Raw genomic sequence first — 19,737 nt, 5'->3', positions numbered from 1 at the left:
TCAGTTACCTATTGGATATTTCTAGAGTTTTTTAAAAAGTCTGTTATAAACATTTATCTTCAATTACATCTGCATACTTATCCCATACTGATAGGGTATATTTCTAGCTGGAGCATTCTGGGTCAAAGCATATAACATTTTTATAGGTTTTTACTCAATTGGTATCCCCAAAGTGGACTTTAAATCAACACACACAAAAATTAGTATCTAAACAGGCTGTTCACCCTTTAAAACTCACATTGAACTCCAAGATGTGAGTAATTTCTGTTTTGTGGGCATAAAATGGAAATTTGCCACAAATAAAAGATGAAAATTTTATTCTACATAAATGTTTTACTCCTGGGCAATACTTAGCATTGCTCACTTATATTTTCAAGTCAAAAACACATTACTTGTGTGTATTTTTCCATGGATTAAAAAAATGTACTAATGTTCAAAATAATGTATTTAACCAAAGATTTTTTCTGGACATTAACTCATGCTATTTTTTCCACTTGGAAAAACCACCTTTCTTCAATCCTGCATGTTGATGTCTTACCTGCCCTTCATGGTTTGATTTAAATGGTACCTTCTCCATTTAAGTCATGTTTCCTTCCTCAGAATTCCCAGCACTCCTATTTAACTATTTTATACTTCACATTTTACATAATAAGTCCCTTATAAATGGTAGCTATTATTATCATTAGGTACTGAATATTTTCAGTTCTATAAATGTTCTGATTCTCTCTTGTGCTTGCCTGCTCCAATGGATTGGTTTAGCTTAAACTGCATATTCAGTATTGTGATACTACATTTATTTTCTTTTAAAATAAATGAGCCTGGATTTACTTTTTACTAACAACTGAATAAAATCATATTTTTATCCTTAAGTTTTAGATTTTCTAGCACAGCTAAGTGTCTCTTTGGAATTTAGCTGATAAACACATTAACTTTAAAACTAAGAGGTAACTTTGAAACATACTGGTGAGAGTAGCATGAATGTTATCATATTAATGGCCTTTGGAGGCAAGCTGGCATAGTTTACATGTCAACGAGCCTATTTATAGAGCTGACTCCTTCTTTTAATGTCAACTGTAACGTTACACTTATTTTAGCCGCTGGATCTCGAATATCAGCCTTCCTAGTTGTATAGTTCTCTCTTATTTGATATCAGAGAGCCCAATGGAGCCTTCTGAAGCACCCAGTCAGATTAGCAAAGATAACTTTTTAGAAGTTCCTAATTTATCTGATTCTCTTTCTGAAGATGAAGAAGTTCAAGCTACTTTGAAACCTGGTTTCTCCCCTCAGCCTAGGAGACGAGGTTCTGACTCCTCTGAAGATATGTATCTGGACACTCCGTCTTCGGGTACAAGAAGAGTTTCATTTGCTGACACCTTTGGGTTCAATCTTGTATCTGTCAAAGAATTTGATTGCTGGGATTTACCGAATGTTTCAACCAATTTCAACCTAACAAAGGACATTTTCCACCAGGAAGAATATGTTTTATCTCCACTGTTTGACTTGCCTTCTCCGAAAGATCTTATGCAACAACTTCAAGTCCAGAAAGCGATATTGGAGTCAGCGGAGTATCTTCCCGGGTCTGCAAGTATAAAGGGCATTATTCGAGTTTTAAATATTTCTTTTGAGAAGTCAGTATATGTGAGAATGTCCTTAGATGACTGGAAGACACATTTTGACATTTTAGCAGAATATGTGCCAAATTCATGTGATGGAGAGACTGACCAGTTCTCCTTTAAGATTTCATTGGTTCCCCATTATCAAAAAGATGGCAGTAAAGTCGAGTTTTGTATACGCTATGAAACTTCTGTTGGTACATTTTGGTCAAATAATAATGGCACAAATTATGTGTTGGTTTATCAAAAGAAAGAACAAGAGCCAAAGCCTGAGAAACCTAAGGAAGAAGTTCCCAACAAACAAATAAAAGGCTGCTTAAAAGTGAAACCAAGGTGAGAATATATCTTACATTCGTTACTCTTTAAAATCTTAAAGTTTTTATGTCATTATTTCATGGGCTATTAAGGGATTGCCATTCTGTTTAAAATTATACTGCTTGTTATGTATGAAACAATGCTGTTAGGCCTTAACAAGGTCAATGCTATTTAGATAATAGCACTGTATTAACTCTCCTGCTAACACAAGAAAAAATAGGGTATAATTTAATTGTTGGAAGGGGGAATGCAATGTGTGTATTGCTTGCCTAATGAGATATAAATTCCTTCAGTTGAAACTATAGGATCCAGATTCTTAACATATGAAACTATTTGTCATTTAAAATGTATTTATTTTCAGCAGTTTTGAAATGCCTTTGTTTTACTTCAAAACATTTCTGATCGATATAAAAGTGTGTTGCAATGTACCTAGTGCTCAGAAATTTTTAGCCTTCCCCTAAAAGCTGCAACACATTTTTGTTTGGAATGATACATTTTAAGTTAAATCATCAAAGCTATGATTTTCTTAGTGAACTAAGAGCAACACATAAACATATGAATGATGTATGAATTACACATAAAACATCATAATATAATTATAATCAAATGTAACATGGAACACAGGTAGTCTAAGTTAATAAAAGTAAATGGAGCAGAATTAAAATAAAAACAACTAGAAATATAAATATTCAGCTTTATAGATTAGAGATTGGGGCTGTGACTCCCTCATTAGTAACCTTGCTCTTTTATTAATATGCAAAAAAAGAAAACTGGCATTCAGATCTCTTTATTGTAGAGCTGGGTAATTTCCATGACTCTGGGTCAGTAGTAAACACCGAGGAGGAGATAGATCTCCTCTGCTGCGCGTTGTCCCACTGGGAAAGTCCACAGTGCTCCCCCAGCCGCAGGCAAATGTTTGATAGTCTTCTGGGTTGTCCAAAGATCAAATAACTGCGACAGAAATAGTATAATATGATGAAAAGGGGACCGCATTAAGGATTCTAAACAAAATTAAATAAAAACCTAAGATATGATGTGGGACATGTTTAACATTTTTGTGCTTTCATGTTCTGATCTAAATGTGTAATTCTAATGCATTAATGAACTAAATATAAAATAGATGGAAGCGATTAACCATATAAAATATTTCTGTTTTCTTTATCCTTTAAAGTCATTTGAAAGATTAACTTACTCAACTTTGTGAATTATGCCAACTTTCTTAGTCTAAAGAAAACTTTCTCAGACTTTAACTGATGTTATTAAGAGAGAAATCATAATCTCTACATGTGCTGAAATAATAATTTAGATGTTTATGAAATTACTCAGCTATGTAGCTATGTAGAAAAAAGTAAGCTCAACACTATTTAACAAACTAATTTTTATACATAAACATTTATGTGTTAAATACCTTCAGATGAGATCATCACCATGATATTTATTAAATGTGCTACAACTTGCTCTATAGAGGAAAGCAGATTTTAGAAAAGGCACATCCTTATTATCAAAGAGCTCATCAGAAAAGCAATGTTTGACTTGGGATTTTTGTGCACGTTAAAGATAGAGTTTCAAAATGACAAGAAATACATGCTGAACTATGGTATATAGAAGGGATTTCTTTGATAAACCAAACTTTCATCTGCTATCAGAACAAATGGGCACCTGATAGGCCTAATCTACCCCAGTCACTATATTATTGGAACTTCAAGTGTAAGGTATGTACAACTAGATACAGGGTGGGGCAAAAGTAAGTTTATAGTTGTTTGTATGGAAAATAATAAAATAATTAATAAATAATAACATAAGAATAAGCTCTGTGTTTCTTGTACTCACAACTGGAAACCTGCTTTTTTGCCCCACCCTGTATATATATCCATACACATGTTTGTATCCAGAACAGTAATCATTGGATTCATAGGGGACACCATTCAAGTTTTTATTTATTTATCTATTTATCTTTATTGTTGAAAGTATTACAGATGTCTCCCTTTTTCCCCATTGACACCCTCCCACCAACCACCAGGCCAACATTGCTTTGGGGGGAAACCTGAGAAGAGCAAAACCATAAAATAGCCTGAAGGCTTTTAACCTTTCCTAATGATTTATAAAAATGGGGGGGGGGGGAATCTCTCTCCTTCAAAACTACAAATACATTGAATGCATGTCTATAACTAACGTAGAAACCACCAACATCAACATCATTCCAGCCACGTTTTGAAGAGAAGCACTTGCCTCTGGAGGAGGCCTTCTGTGCTGTTTCAGTCCAACGTGAGTGTTTACACCTGGTATATGACACTCACGAGGAAGTGTACGAAGGAAGTCCTGACAGGTCCTTAGAAGAGAATGTCCCGTTACAGAATGTTTATACAGCTTTTCCATGATATAACTGATATGCAATGGTGTTTCAAATATTCCCAAAACTCACGCAAGAGAGCATTACCAAATTTTTTAAATGAATATTACAAATGGATTTCATTGTGAAGAATTTGGTTAGAGAAAAATACCACGCTGTATTGATGCTATTTTACAAAATGTGTATTTGGCTAAAATAAAAATGAACTAATACTTAATAAATAATTATAGCCTCTAAAATATTCTCCTCCCCTAAAAAGGTTACAGAATCTAAATGGGCCTTTTTAAAACAAAAACATTCCCACACTTTCCATGTAGCTTACTTTGGAGGTCACTTGCTTCTCAAGATAGAGAAGGGCAATGTATGTGAATTTTAGCTTCAGACATTCAAGTAGATTAATAATAGTGTACAATCTATGTCAGAGTTAAGATGAATATAAAGTTGTCCTAGAGAGTAATATCTCACTTGAATTCCTGTTAATACCAAGGTTAATTTGCTATCAGGGTCTTGGAGATTGTATCTTCTGAGAATGTCAACAAACCCTTCTAACACATTCAGAATGAACTGTGGGGATGTGTTTAGTGAGGTAGGATTTCAGTTAAGGCGATCACCCTAGGCAATAAGTTCTTTCTACAGAGATTTTAATTTTTTTTCAGGTCAGACATTGCCTATTTTCTTTGATGTAGTTATCTATTTTCTTTGATGCTTGTTAATCTATCCACTTTGGACAAAAAGAAACATATGAGGGAGCAGAAAGCAGAGCTTGTAACTCATATGCATGTGACTGAGAGCTGCCCAAAGGCAATTAACTGCACCAATAAGTCATGCCTCATGAGATACAGGATAAGTGTCATCAAATATGTGGCACTCAAGTATGTGCTGATGAACTAAGCAGATTTCTGATCGACATCTCATAGGCTTTATTCCAAAGAAATAAGTGATATTGATGTAATTTGCATTAAATGTATATAGATAAATAGGCTAAAAGTGGCATACAGAAGCAGTATAATAACCTCAAAGTTAAAATTATGGACTTCAGCCTGGCTGGTGTGACTCAGAGGTTGAGCATCGACCCATAAACCAGGAGCTTATGATTTGATCCCTAGGCAGGGCACATGGCTGGATTTCGGGCTCAATTCTCAGGAGGGGATGTGTAGGAGGAGCCCCTCGATGATTCTCTATCATCATTGATGTTTCTATCTCTCTCTCTTCCTCTCTTCTTTCCTCTCTCTGAAATCAATAAAAGCATATTTTTTAAAAATTATGGGCTTTCCAGTCAATCATATCTGGATTTGAGTCCAAGCTTTATCACATGCTAGCTGTGTGACCTTGAGCAAGTTGAACTTCATTTCCTCATCTGTTAATTAGGAACAATATAATAATATCTCATAGGGGTTTTTGAGATGCATGACATCATATTTATAAACTTTTGACACAGTATCTGGCACATAGTAAGCTATCAGTAAATATGAGCTGCTGAAAAAAGAAAAGGCTCAATCTAGCTTTAAGTGGATCTGAAAAATCCCAGAAGGGCTCAACCTGCCCAAAAGGTCCTCTCCTCTTTCCTTTCAGGGTTCCTAAATTTTCAGCTGTCAAGAGCCATTTCTTTGTCTCTTGCAAGATTTCAATAAATAAGCAAAACTGTTTGAATTGCAAATTTTCTGAGATGTGTGTCAGTATATCTAGAACATCTTGAAGTTGGAAGAGATCTTAAGGATTATTAATATTTCCATATTTAATAGATAAATCGATGGAGGACCAGATCAGAAAGGTTAAGAAGCCATTAATTGTGCCTTTAAAAAGACATGTGCAGCATTAATCCCAGTAAATGTATACTGACTAGCTATGTGACCATGGGCATAGTACTGAATTTCTCAGAGCCTCCGTTTACTCATATGGAAATGGGGTAATGATGCCTGATGTTGCGATGATTAAATTAAAGTAAAATGAGATTGTATTTTTAACATTTTCAGTACAGTTTGGGGCATATACAGAATAGTCATCAAAAGCCAACTATCATCTTCTTCAGCTAATTTCCTGATTCTTGGGCCTGCATTACTTCCCAGACAGCACAGCCACCCTTGTTCAGGTTCCAAAACTCATTTCACACGTGTTGGGGTGTCAGGTACTCTGTTGTTAGGCATCAGTATCTGCGTACGAAGCATGGCGGGAAATCTGATCCTGTGAAAACAAGGAGAGGCCCCTAGGGAAAGGCCTCACAGGGAATGAAAGCGGAGAGTTGGAGAGAGAGAGTACCCAAACCAAGCTCAGATTCTTTGGGTACACAATGGAAGCCATGGATAAAAGATGAAATAAGAACCACTTATTGTACATTTAGAGTTTTCTAGAATGTGTGATCTGTAACTGATCTTGTGCGTTGGGTAAGAGCGTTACTTTTTCAACATCTTTTTTTTCCCCCCTTCCACCAGCTGCTCTATGTATGTTCCCAATAGTTGGGTACATAGACTAACTTCATCTGGTTTGTATTTTAGTAAGTGAAGCCAATTTATTATTTGAAATAAAGAAGCTGCATAATATAGGTGTTGGGTGGTATTTATAACTTGGCCAGGTGAATGCAAATACATTTCTGAAAAATTTTAATGCCAAAGAAGAAATTTGATCAGTGGTCAATTTTTTTTTAATTGAGGAGTAGAACTGGGTACATTCAAGAATGGGAGAGAAATACTTTCTAAAGCACGATTTTATGATTCCAGAGAGTTTATATTGCAGGGTGGTAAAATCATTAAAAGGAGGCCAAGGAAAGCATTGTAAAATGGGGCATAAGATAGGGTCATGTGGCACGTTCCGTCAGTGCCATTGAACTGTGAGACTTCCTTAATTTACACCTGCAGTGTCACCTGGGATCCTGGAAATAGTCCAAAGAGGAGTAAATAGCCCCGGGAGGCCTTTAGGCCTCATGTATTCCATAGCTACCTTGTTTTGAGTCCACACTAATTGTGGAGGGGCCCCTGTGAAGGCCATATAGAAACATAAAACACAGCTGCAAGGCCCCAGCGAGAGGACTGTGTGCAAGCTGCCAGCTGGTTGCAGAAAGGAGCCAAATAGCTCAGTGTTTCCTTGGAGATCGACCAGGGTTTCGTGGTTTCCTGGATTTTGAAAATTTGTACCATTCAGCCTAGACTTTCCCTGGAGTACTTGTGCACCTTTTCTGAGAGATGAAGAAGAGGGTCTGTTCACTCAGGGTTTCTCTCAAGCTCGAGCTGAAGAGAATCACTATGGATATCATGCCTGACTTGGATCCTCTGGGATCTCTCTAAACCTAACTTTCCACCCAAAGCCCATCTGCAACCATAGAAAATGGAGGAGGGCTCAAGAACTCTGAGCCAATAAAGCTCCAGACCAAAAACAAAACAAAACAAAACAAAAAACCAAGGTTGTGAAGTGGGACACAGTTTTATACCATCTTCCTATTCTGCTGACTGTGACTCATCCTTGTTCCAAGTTCTTATCCCAATGCCTCGACAGGAATAGTGTAAGGGAAGTGGCCTAAATGACACACACTTGAGGTGGGCCTAATTGCCCTGTGTCCTGTCAAACTTAAAAATCTTCTCTACTATGATACCTCACTTTGAAACTATGCCTGAAAATATAATACACTAGAGGCCCATTTCACGAAGAGATTAGTGCAATAGTCCTTCCTTCCCCTGGCTGCCGGCACCGGTTTTCCTCCGGCACCCGAGACCCAGGCCTTCGCTCCAGCCGCAGTGGAGAAGGCAAGCCACGAGGCCTCTCTGCTCTGACCGCAGTGGAGGAGCCAAGCCTCTTCAGTCTTCAGTCGTCTTCAGTCTTCAGTCTTCGCTCGGGCCAGAGCCTTCAATCTTCACTCCGCGCCTGCATATGCAAATTAACTGCCATCTTTGTTGGGCTAATTTGCATACTCATCCTGATTGGCTGGTGGGCATAGCAGAGTGGCACTAATTTGCATGGTTCTCTTTTATTAGTGTAGATATGGATATACACACATGCGTGTGTGTGTGTGTACAAATGTACGTGTGTGTTTATATGGGTATGTACCCAGACATATATCACACAAACACACACACACATAAAATTTCCCCTCTTTAAATGCAGACACCTCTAAGATGTCAGCAATGTCAGGAGGTATCCCTATCTTATACTCAATTAAGGTTGTTGCACAAACGGGCTTTGATGTTGGATTGAGACCATGGATATGGATAATTCAAGAGCAGAAAGCACTATGAGGTTTCAGGCAGATTTGAGTACACAATTATGGTAAGGGCTCTGTAGAAGCCTAAAGACTCTGAGAGTATGGAGTGTGTGTGTGTGTGTGTGTGTGTGTTTATTTGAGGGGAAGGAGGACTCAAATGGAGGCATAATGGAAATAGCACAGGCTTTAAAGTGGGGCAGATTCGGGTTTTTATTCTAACTACTGTTAACTTGGATAAATTATATTTTGTATCCATTTTATTCAGGAGGAAAATAAGGATGATAATTTCTACTTGCCAGAATTACTATAAGAAATACATATACATATACATATACATATACATATATATATATTAGAGGCCTGGTGCACAAAAATTTGTGCACTCGGGGGGAAGGGAGGGTCCCTCAGCCCGGCCTCTGCCCTCTCGCAGTCTGGGACCCCAGGGGAGATAATGACCTGCTGGCTTAGGCCTGCTCCCAGGTGGCAGAGGGCAGGCCCAATCCCTAGGTGCAGCCCCTGGTCGGGCTCAGAGCAGGGCTGATTGGGGAGTTGGGGCGCCGTCCCCTGTCATGCACAGAGCAGGGCGGATTGGGAGGTTGCGATGCCACCCTCAGTCACGCTCAGGGTAGGGCCGATTGGGGGGTTGGGGCACCACCCCCTGTCACACTCAAGGCAGGGTCAATGGGGAGGTTGTGGCGCCACCCCGTCACGCACAGAGCAGGGCCAATCAGGGGGTTGGGGTGCTGCCCCCTGTCACTCACAGAGCAGCTCCCATCAAGGGGGTTGGGGCTCCGTACCCTGTCATGCACAGAGCAGGGCCCATCAGGTGGTTGGGGAGCTCCCCCCTGTCATGCACAGAGCAGGGCTGATCAGGTGGTTGAGGAGCTCCCCCCTGTCACTCACAGAGTAGGGCCAATAGGGGATTTGGGGCACCGCCCCCTGTCACACGCAGAGCAGGGCGGATCAGGGGGTTGGGGCACCGCCACTGTCACACTCAGGGCAGGGCCGATGGGGAGGTTATGGCTCTACCCCGTCACACACAGAGCAGAGCCCATGGGGGAGGGTTGGGGCGCCGCACCCTGTCACACACAGAGCCGCAGGGCGATCAGGGGGTTTGGGCGCTGCCCCTTGTCATGCTGATCCCGGTGCCGGGAGGCCTCGTGGCTCCGCTGATCCCGGTGCTGGGAGGCCTTGTGGCTCCGCTGATCCCGGTGCTGGGAGGCATATTACTTTTTTACTATATAGGATCGAGGCCTGGTGCATGGGTGGGGGCCAGCTGGTTTGCCCTGAAGGGTGTCCTGGATCAGGGTGGTGGTCCCCACTGGGGTGCCTGGACAGTCTGGGTGAGGGGCTGAGGGCTGTTTTCAGGCTGGCGGGTGACTGAAGCTCCCAACCTCTCATTTTTTTCTTTTTTTTTTTTTTTATTCTGGGCCAGCTTTAGCTCTGAGGCTTGGCTCCAGCTCTTAGGCCTCGGCTGCTGAAAGAAGGTATCTGGTTTGTTTGGGTTCTATAATAGAAACACTGTTTCAACTCCAGCTCTGAGGTCCCGGCTGGCTGAAAGCAGGTTTCTGGAGTTTTTTTTAGCTTCTATATTTGTTACAATGTTTTTCAAACTGCAAGCTCAGAGGCCGGCAGCGGCAGGTGGGGAACGTTGGAGTCCTCCGTCACTGAAGCAAGCAAGCCTCATGTTAGCTTCAAGCTGCCTGGCTGCCGGCCACCATCTTGGCTGGCAGTTAATTTGCATATTGCCCTGATTAGCCAATGGGAAGGGTAGCGGAGGTATGGCTAATTACCATGTTTCTCTTTTATTAGATAGGATATATATATATACTAGAGGCCCAGTGCATGAAATTCATGCATTCAGAGGGGATTCCCTCAGCCTGGCCTGCTCCCTCTTGTAGTTCGGGAGCCCTCGAGGGATGGGGAGCAGGCCTAAGCCATCAGTGGGACATCGTCAGTTCTGCCATGGAAGCAGGCGAGGCTTCTGCCACCGCCGTTGCACTCACCAGCCATGAGCCTGGCTTCTGGCTGAGCGGCGCTCCCCTGTGGGACCACATTGACCACCAGGGCAACTCCTGCATTGAGCATCTGCCCCCTGGTGGTTAGTGCACATCATACTGACCGATTGTTCTACCATTCGGTCTATTTGCATATTAGCCTTTTATTATATAGGATATATATATATGTCTCCCAGTTGCTGAGAAGTTGTAGAGCCTCAAAATAGCATAAGTGATAAATTCTACATTTTAAAATCTTGCGTTGGCAAGTCATATGCCCAAGATTAATGGAGAAATGCTTGTTTCTCTCAATATTATTTCTGCTGCCATGACCCAGGATAATATAAATAGTTTCAAAATTAGTTATGTTATGGGTTCAATGTTTTTAGTCACTAATCAGAAAAACTAATGTATATATATGGCATTGCTTCTATGGGGGAGAATATTTCCAACTTTTAGCAATTTCTGGATTAGAAAAGATTTTGAAACATCACCTCATAAGTTGGACACTAGGTACTTTTAAAAAAAACATTTATTGTTTTTATTTTCATTTAAATATCATTTCATGAAAATTTAATTTTTATTTCTTGAATGCTTAAAAAATGTTTATATTTACTGATAATTTGTTAAAATATATTTTTATTGATTTCAGAGAGGAAGGGAGAGGTAGAGATAGAAACTTCAATGATAAGAGAGAATCATTGATCGGCTGCCTCCTGCACACTCCTATTGGGGATCAAGCCCAGAACCAGGGCATGTGCCCTGACTGGGAATTGAACCGTAACCTCCTAGTTCATAGATAAATGCTCAACTGCTGAGCAACACTGACCAGGCTGTTTACTGGTGATTTTCATCTCATTTTCTATGAACTAATTGTTCAGATCTTCCAGTTTTTTAAAAATTATCTTTATCATTGAAAATATAGCAGATTTCTCCTTCTTTTCCTTCACTGACCCCCTCAATTCTACCCCACAAGGCCTTCACCATCCTATTGTCTAAGTCAATAGGTTATGCATATATGCATATAAGTTCTTTGGTTAATCTCTTCCCACCCCACCCCTCTACCCTACAATATTCCTTCCCCCCACCTCCAATCTGTCAAACAACAAAAAATTCTCTATATCTATGAGTCTGTATCTGTTCTGCTTGTTTATTTTGTATATAGATTCAAATGTTAATAGATATGTATTTATTGCCATTTTATTGTTCATATTTTTTATCTTCTTCAAGAAGACCTTTCAGCATTTCATATAATACTGGTTTGGTGGTGATTAACTTTTTTAGTTTTTCTTGTCTGGGAAGCTCTTTATATGTCCATTGATTCACTTTGAATATTTCTTACCATTCCTTTCTGGCCTGCAAAGTTTCTTTAGAGAAATCAGCTGAGAGTCTTATGGGAGCTCCCTTGTAGGTACCTAACTGCTTTTCTCTTGCTGCTTCTAAGATTCTCTCTTTGTCTGGAGTTGTTCACTGGATGTGCTGGCTCTGGGGCTTCCCAGGAGGTACAGGCCAAGGTCAGCCACAACCTGTATTCTGCCCAGGTCCACCAGGCATAAACATCAAAGTGCTCTGGAGATGGCTGCTCCTTGTGCTGGGCTTGGGGGTGCCCCAGCAAGGCCACACTGTGAACCAAGGCCAGCACTGCCAGTGCCAGGCTTGGGGTCACTTACAATAGGTATGGCACTCCCTGATGCCAAATACTTCTTGTTTGAGAGATTTTAGGAAAATCTGAAGCCTGTGCTAAGATAGGCGATTCCTATGGTAAAGCCACTGAAAACAGCTTGGGTGGGCCTGAAAATTGGATGGGGTAGGATCTCAGGGAATCACCAGGGTAGGGCAAACAGTGTGAGTTAGGTTGATGGAATCTCAGATATGGCACATACCTGCTGGCTCTGTGGGGAGAAGGGCTCATCAAAGGAACAATGGCCCTGCCAGCACTTCTTTCTGGGAGAAAGTTGCCCCTCCAGCTCTCATCTTACCCTGATGCCAAACAGTTCAGTTCCTCCCCATAGGTCTCTGGAGCCTTTCAAGCTTCCGCCCCAGTGCTGGAGCTCAGAGAGAGTGAGTCTGAGTAAGTCCGAGCACAAACCCTTTAAGAGGAACTGCCTGGGACTACAGCAGCCTGAGCCTCCCTCCTCAATCCATGATGATTTTTACAACCAGAAGTTATGGGGACTTCTCTTCCTGGCACTGGACCCCTGAGCTGGGGGGCCTGATGTGGGACTGAAACCCCCATGCTCCTCAGGGGGACCACCACAGCTGAGATTACCCTCCTCATCTTTATCCACCACATGTGGATGTGGGACCAGCCCTTCCATGCCTCAACCCTTCCTACCAGACTTGATGTGGTTTCTTCTTAAATTTCATAGTTGTAGGACTTCAATTCAGCTGTTCCAGATGGTTCTGAATGATGGTTGTTCTTTAGTTTAGATGTAATTTTGATGTGGTTGTGGGAGACGGTTTATAACATATTTACCTATGCTGCCATCTTGATGGGAAGTTGACACTAGGCACTTTTTTTAAAGTAAACTATGATATGGTGTGGGGTTTTTTTAAAGTTGTTCTTCCTAAAGTGGTTCTTTTGGACTAAATAACTGAGTTGGCTGTGCAGAATTTCACCTTATTACTCCTGTACAGAATATCTATGAATAGAAGATAAAATTGCATTTTATAAAAATATTTTCCTCCAAAAAAATACATTATATACCATTGCATTTCAGCCATTTCTTTGTCTTAAGCATTCTCTTTACCTTACCACTATATAAAAAAGTAAAAGCTCCTCAGAATATCTCTCAATTGTTTTCACATTTTTATTCTGCTTCTCTAATAGACTTACTTCATAACTGGCATGGTACTGTTAATAACTGATTTTGAAACCTTCATCATACCATCTTGCTGTTTAAAGGTCGCATGAAAATAGAAATAAATTGTTAAATAGCTATGCATTGTTTAGTGAGAGCCACTAATTGTACATTAAACAAACCTTTCTTATAAAATTTTACTACTCCCTCCCCCATTAAGTTACTCTGAAAATGGTCTGTATGTGTTGTACAGGAGTCTATTCTAATCACAACTAGAAGTAGAATTTAACATTGTAAGACAATGATTATCTTATGTGCAGTTGTGGATTTGAATTTTACTTATCCCTTTTGCAATTTGTGGTAGTCAAAAAGATAAAAATATTTGCTCAATTTATATGTGTAAAGCCTGCCAAATAGTAGATGCTTTTCCTAAGTATTTGAAACAGATTTTAGAGCCCATTTAACACTCATGGCATTCTGATTTGTTTAATAAAATTAAGCCATTATACAAACATACCCTAATGACACCAAATCTATAAGAAAAACTTCAAGCTGATTTTTATTCTTGAATATTACTGTGGATGTCTTCACACAAATACAAATCACATAGAATCACTCAGGTACATTTCAGCCTCATAAGCCATATGTAACATGAAGCTGGGCAAAAAAATGCACATTTTGCTAATATCTTCTTTTGAGAACGTTTACAAATAATTTCATAATATATTGTTACAACTTAAATCTTTTGAGTATTTATCAATAGAAAAGTTGCACAGATTTTAAAAATCACGTTGAGGTGTAGCAGGAAAAGAATATAGTCTTCACATGGAATCTTAAGTAGATATATAAAACTATTGCATTTAGTGTAAAGTTTTAATCATTGTCTCTAATGATTTCTTAACAATATTCATTGAATTATATTGTTCTAACAGTGGTTCTTAACCTTCTGGTCCTTTAAATACAGTTCCTCATGTTGTGACCCAACCATAAAATTATTCTCGTTGCTACTTCATAACTGTAATGTTACTACTGTTATGAATCGTAATGTAAATATCTGATATGCAGGATGGTCTTAGGCGACCCCTGTGAAAGGGTTGTTCAACCGCCAAAAGGGTCGCTACCCACAGTTTGAGAACCGCTGTTAGAAGATACCATCTAAGTTTATCTTTTGTTTTCAGGCAGAATAATTCTGAAAACTACTCAAGCCAAATAGTTATAAATTTCTTAATCATCTCCTTGGAAGATAGTATTCTTCAGTAATGCATTCTATAGAAAATACTGTGAGTTTTATGCAGCTATTCATATTGTTCTATGTCTTCAATCTTGTCATTTGTTTCTCTGATTTTCACTCGAATTAAATGTTGGAGTTCCTATCATTATACTTTAAAATTTAACAAAATTAGCCCAGCTGGTTTGGCTCAGTGGATAGAGCATAGGCCTGTGGACTGAAGGATCCCAAGTTCCATTCCAGTCAAGGGCACATGCCCGGGGTTGCAAGCTCGATCCCCAGTTGGGGGCATGCAGGAGGCAGCCAATCAATGATTCTCTCTCATCATTGATGTTTCTATCTCTCTTTCCTCTCCCTTCCTCTCTGAAATCAATAAAAATGTATTTTAAAAAAACACAAAAATAAAATAACATTTAGCAAAATTATATTGTTTCTATCACTGGTTTTTATTTTTTATGTCAAGTTATCCAATAACTTTAGATTGTTTTTTCTTTGAGGTCCTAACTAGTAAACTAATAAAAATAGTTTGTAGCATTTTAATGCAGAATTCAGAAAAAAAGAAACTCATTACCAACTGGATCCTCTTAAACAATTAATTATACTGTTATTTTAAGGACTGTGCTTTGCCAGAACTAATGTATCAAAAGGAAGCCCAATAGGTTAATAGCAGGCTAGCTAAGAAGCTCTCCCTCTTTAGTTGATAGGACTGAGTAATAGAGGTAGTATTCATATTATTACTATACCTCCTCTGGTAGTTAGAGACAGGAATGATACTTTTTCTTCTTTTTTTTTTTTTTTACAAAATTAAAGTATTTCAGAAGATTACTTAGTTCAGATCTCAATCCTACCTAAAAAGATAGCTGTCTTAGAGTTTCTGAAACCCTCTTAAACATATAAAAAATAATTAAAATACTAGTTACACTAATTTCTAGATATCTAATTTTTAAATAAAATTTTACCCAAAAATGTAATTGCGTAAGTAAGACATTGAAAATAATTATTGATTAGATTTGTAAAAATCCAATGTAATATAGATCAGCTGAAATTTAAGTTTGTTAGAAGTGCATCCTTTTGTAGAAAGGTTAATACTGTGTCTATAGACAGGATTCATGTAATATATGTTAAATTTCTTGACATGCTTGTATGTGTGTATAATTTTAACGAAGAGCTATTTTTTCTGGTCAATGAATATGTGCAAATCCACTTGATAATTTATTTAGTAAATTGAACATAGGTAGCAGTATGCATTCAAAACATCTACATTTAATTATCCTTGATGTGTTTCTTTATGTAGAAAAATTACACACATATGTATGCATGAGCTTTACTTAAAATTTGTCTTTTGTATACATATGTGTATGTATTAAATATAATAAAAACATTCTTCAGTTAGTTTAGTTTTTCTATTATGTTACACTAGAGGCCCAGTGCACGAATTTGTGCACTGGTGGGGTCCCAAATGGGGTAGGGGAGGGGGCTGGGATGCCCTTGCCAGCCCGGGATCCAGATCCATCCTGCTGACATTCACACCAGTTGGTGGGAGCCACCTGGCAGCCGTTTTTTTTTATTGTTTCTTCCTTGCTGAGCATTTAGGGAGGGGAATCCACAGTGCTCAAGGCCAACTTCCAGGAGGCTGGTGGCACTGTCAGGATCGTGCTGGCAGCGTTGGTCTGTCAGTGCCTGGCCTGTTCTCCCGAGATTGAACCTGCAGGATTACTGAAGGAGTGAGTGGCTGCTGTTGAGCTGGTGGGCCACCAGGATGGGTCGGTCAGCTGAGTGGCGCTCCTGCTGTGGGAGTGCACTGACCACCACGGGGCAGCTCCTGCATTGAGCATCTGCCCCCAGTGATCAGTGCGCATCATAGTGACTGGTTGTTCTGGTTGTTCTGGTCATTCCAGTTGTTCGGTCACTTAGGCTTTTATATATATATATATTTTTTTTTCTGTATTAATAATATGTCAATCAAACGAAACTTTGGCAAACCAAGTTGTTTTTAGAAAATGCTAGTTATATGAACATACAAGGCATTTGTTTCCAAATCTCATAAAATTATGTAGTTCAATAAGACCCCTACTCTTATTGTTGATTTATCAATATTGTGAGACTTGCTTTTGCTATTTCATTTCTTTGTTATACTTCCTTTAAATTGCCAGTATGTTAGCAATATTTTCCCATGAAATAACTACACCTATGCTACAAAAATAAAAATTTTTCTTAAATAAAAGGGTTTGTATTGGCCACATTTGCATCTGTTGCAATTTATTTATAGGCAACAAAATTAACATTTAGCAAAAGACCTAAGGTTTATCAGATTTTTTTGTCTGTAAGGAAGAGGACTTTTGCTACATGGCCCTCTTTATCTATTCAGTCAGAATGTTCACAATGGTGTCATTTACAAAATTGTGGCCTTTCCCTGAACTTCTAAATACCGTAAGTGTGTGCCATCTAGCCAAGTGGATTGCAAGTTCCTTGAGGTCACTAATGGTATGTCAGTCTAGGCATCATTACCCATAGTGACCAACTCAGGATTTTGCACATAAAAAACTCTGAAAAAATATTAAAGGCAACTGGTTTTCTCATTGATAATGCTGAGGCCTGGTAAAACACAACAGTACCTTCCAAGTATTCAGAGAATGAATTATGTTTTCTATAGTTTTAATATTGAGTGCTTTTATTGTTTTCATAATCTTTAAAAATAAGATGCCTCTGGACATCTCCATCTGGATATCCAGGTGTCAAATTAATTTCCATAAAGTCCCAAAACAAAATTACATTTCTGCTACAATCTTAATTCTTTTTCCTTTATTCTACATTTTGTTTAAAATCATAGTCATCATTCCTTCCAGGCAAATAGGAAACTTCAACATAACTACTGATTTTTCTTTTGCTAACACCTTTTAATTTCACATCCATATTCTATTCTATGGCTGTGGAGATAATAACTGTTCATTTGGTGAAAAATAAAAATCACTTTAAAATATATTGTATATTATAAAAACAATAGATGAAAATGAATTTTGTTTCTGCAATAACCACATATTTGTTGCCTAAATTAATTCAAAATTAAATATATTAGCCATGTTAACATCTTGTAGATAGTCTAAATTTAGATTTTACTTTCAGTTACCATAGTATCAAGGAAGGATCAAATTGAGGAATAAATTGATAATCTCATTATTGTCTTTCCTCTTGTTTAATGCCTTTAAGGAAATGATTCATTGAGTCACTACGATTTTACTTTTCAGTAATGTCAGGTAATCTTAACATCTCACAGGAAAGAAATACTTTTGGTCAGCCTTTGACATCCTTTATGCTATGGTCTAGACCAGGGGGACCAGAACCAGAAAAATACAACAGGCTGAGTAATAAAAGACCAAAGGCAGATACTGTTTGTCCACTAATCAGAACTGAGTCATTCACTCTTTGTTCTTGCCAGGACCAGGATCAGGGCCAGAGCTCCTGTTAATTCTGCTGCTAATATGACACTCACAGATTCTGACACCAGTATATCTGGACCTGGTTGTCCAGTCTGCTTTTTTTTTTTTTTTACTGTATTGACTTCCCTTTTACCTCTACCAGATTCCTCCTATGTACCTAAACATTACCAAGTTGGGTACCACTGTCATTTCTGTCTTTAGATTGCAGTCTTGGTCTTACCCTACCTGTAACCTAGATCAATACAATGCATCTAAAATGTTTAACCTTAAAACCTACAAAAGGACAGTGTGATCAATCTGCAGCACTCTACTGAGCACTATTTAAAAGTTTTTTTATTTTGATATAATTTTAGATTTTAAAGAAAGCAACAGGAAGAATATGAAGATTTCCCATATTCTTGTAGATAAATGTTTTAAAATTATATAACAGAGGGTTCTAGTTGCATTGATTCTTGTAGGTAAAATCTTTTACTTTTGAAAACTTTAAACAGTGGTAACTTTCTAGTTTGCAACTAATGGCCTATTTTGCAGAATATAAAATGCATTTTAAATGTTTTGTGAAAATATTAACAAACTCAATTGGAAATAGCACTAATATCAAATATATTATAATGTTTTTAAAACTTTTAAAATTATATTATTTTTATGACAAATGTATATTTTAGGAAGTAGCATAAATAATTATATATTTTACATGGTAAAAATAATAACATATCTATAATATAGCTCTTATATTAGTTTTCATTAAGACTTTAACTATAATGTTCCTAATATCCTAAACAAATTTATTGTACAAAACCTAAAGTCTTCACACAAAGTATACATGTATTGTTGAGGTAGGAAAATGCATGACATTTGCAAATAGTTATATTTCACTTTCTGAGAAAAGTCTCAATGAAGTTAGTTGAAAATTAATATTTCAACATTTATATTTGCTGTTTTCCAATTAAATTTCTATATGTAGACTGGTTCCACTGGAAATGTTACCTGTAAGTCTAAATTAAATATTTTCTGGAGAAGGCTTAGCTGTTGGCTGAGCAGTAATTTGTTGTACAACATAATGTACTTGTCTGTGATGAATTGTAACCTCTGAGGAAATTAATAGTTTGGAAACTTTTTAAAAATTATGTCAGCATGATTATAATGGTCAAGTGTGTGTGTGTGTGTGTGTGTGTGTGTGTGTGTGTGTGTGTGTGTGTTTCTTTAATTCCTGGGGAATTGCTTAGCCACTTGTACACTTATAGTAATTTTGGACCAATTTTCTTTCATTTTCTTAATTTTGTATCTATGAGTCTGTAACATTTGTGAGAACTTGCTTGCAAAACCAGGTGATACTTTCACCGCATGTATGAACCAAAGCCTATTGATAACTTTAATTTTATGATATTTTACTGCTACATTGACTTAGTTTGTTTTTCTAATTTAAAATTTTCTAATCAGATAAACTTAAGGAATGTATGTTTTAATTCTCTTATTACTATTTCCTAAGTGATATAAAATGACCTTTCATTAGATTACTTTTATATGTTGCAGTAAGCAAACCAGTCCCATTTCACATGAGAAATTTAGGCAAAAGGGATTCAGTAGATCAAGTGCAGGAAATATATGAGAAGAGAAGCTTGCTTTGTGAATTAAGGTCTCTAAATTTCTGTAGCTCAGACCAACAGTGCTTCAAAAAGCCAATTATTCATGAAGAAATTATGGAGTTTTTAGTTTATATAGAACTCTTCTAGAAAGTTTCTATCTTTAAGCATTAATTTGGTTAAGGGACAATATTTATACACATGATATGTTATCAACCAACACA

The 19,737-nt window shown here is 37.9% G+C and overlaps 1 protein-coding gene across 1 annotated transcript in view; it reads left to right on the top strand.

Moving 5' to 3' along the window:
• Positions 1–1,115: 1,115 nt before the first annotated feature.
• PPP1R3A (protein phosphatase 1 regulatory subunit 3A) overlaps positions 1,116–19,737 on the top strand; it is a 47,850-nt gene continuing 29,228 nt past the window's right edge. The window contains exon 1 of the mRNA XM_059711546.1: positions 1,116–1,946. Within this exon, the coding sequence (XP_059567529.1) occupies positions 1,162–1,946 (785 nt within the window). The 5' untranslated portion in view covers positions 1,116–1,161. The remainder of the gene's footprint in view (positions 1,947–19,737) is intronic.

Source organism: Myotis daubentonii, chromosome 10 (assembly GCF_963259705.1).
Source record: "Myotis daubentonii chromosome 10, mMyoDau2.1, whole genome shotgun sequence".
NCBI lineage: Eukaryota > Metazoa > Chordata > Mammalia > Chiroptera > Vespertilionidae > Myotis > Myotis daubentonii.
Note: the sequence above shows the minus strand (reverse complement) of the source record. Positions and strands in the feature narration are given on the sequence as shown.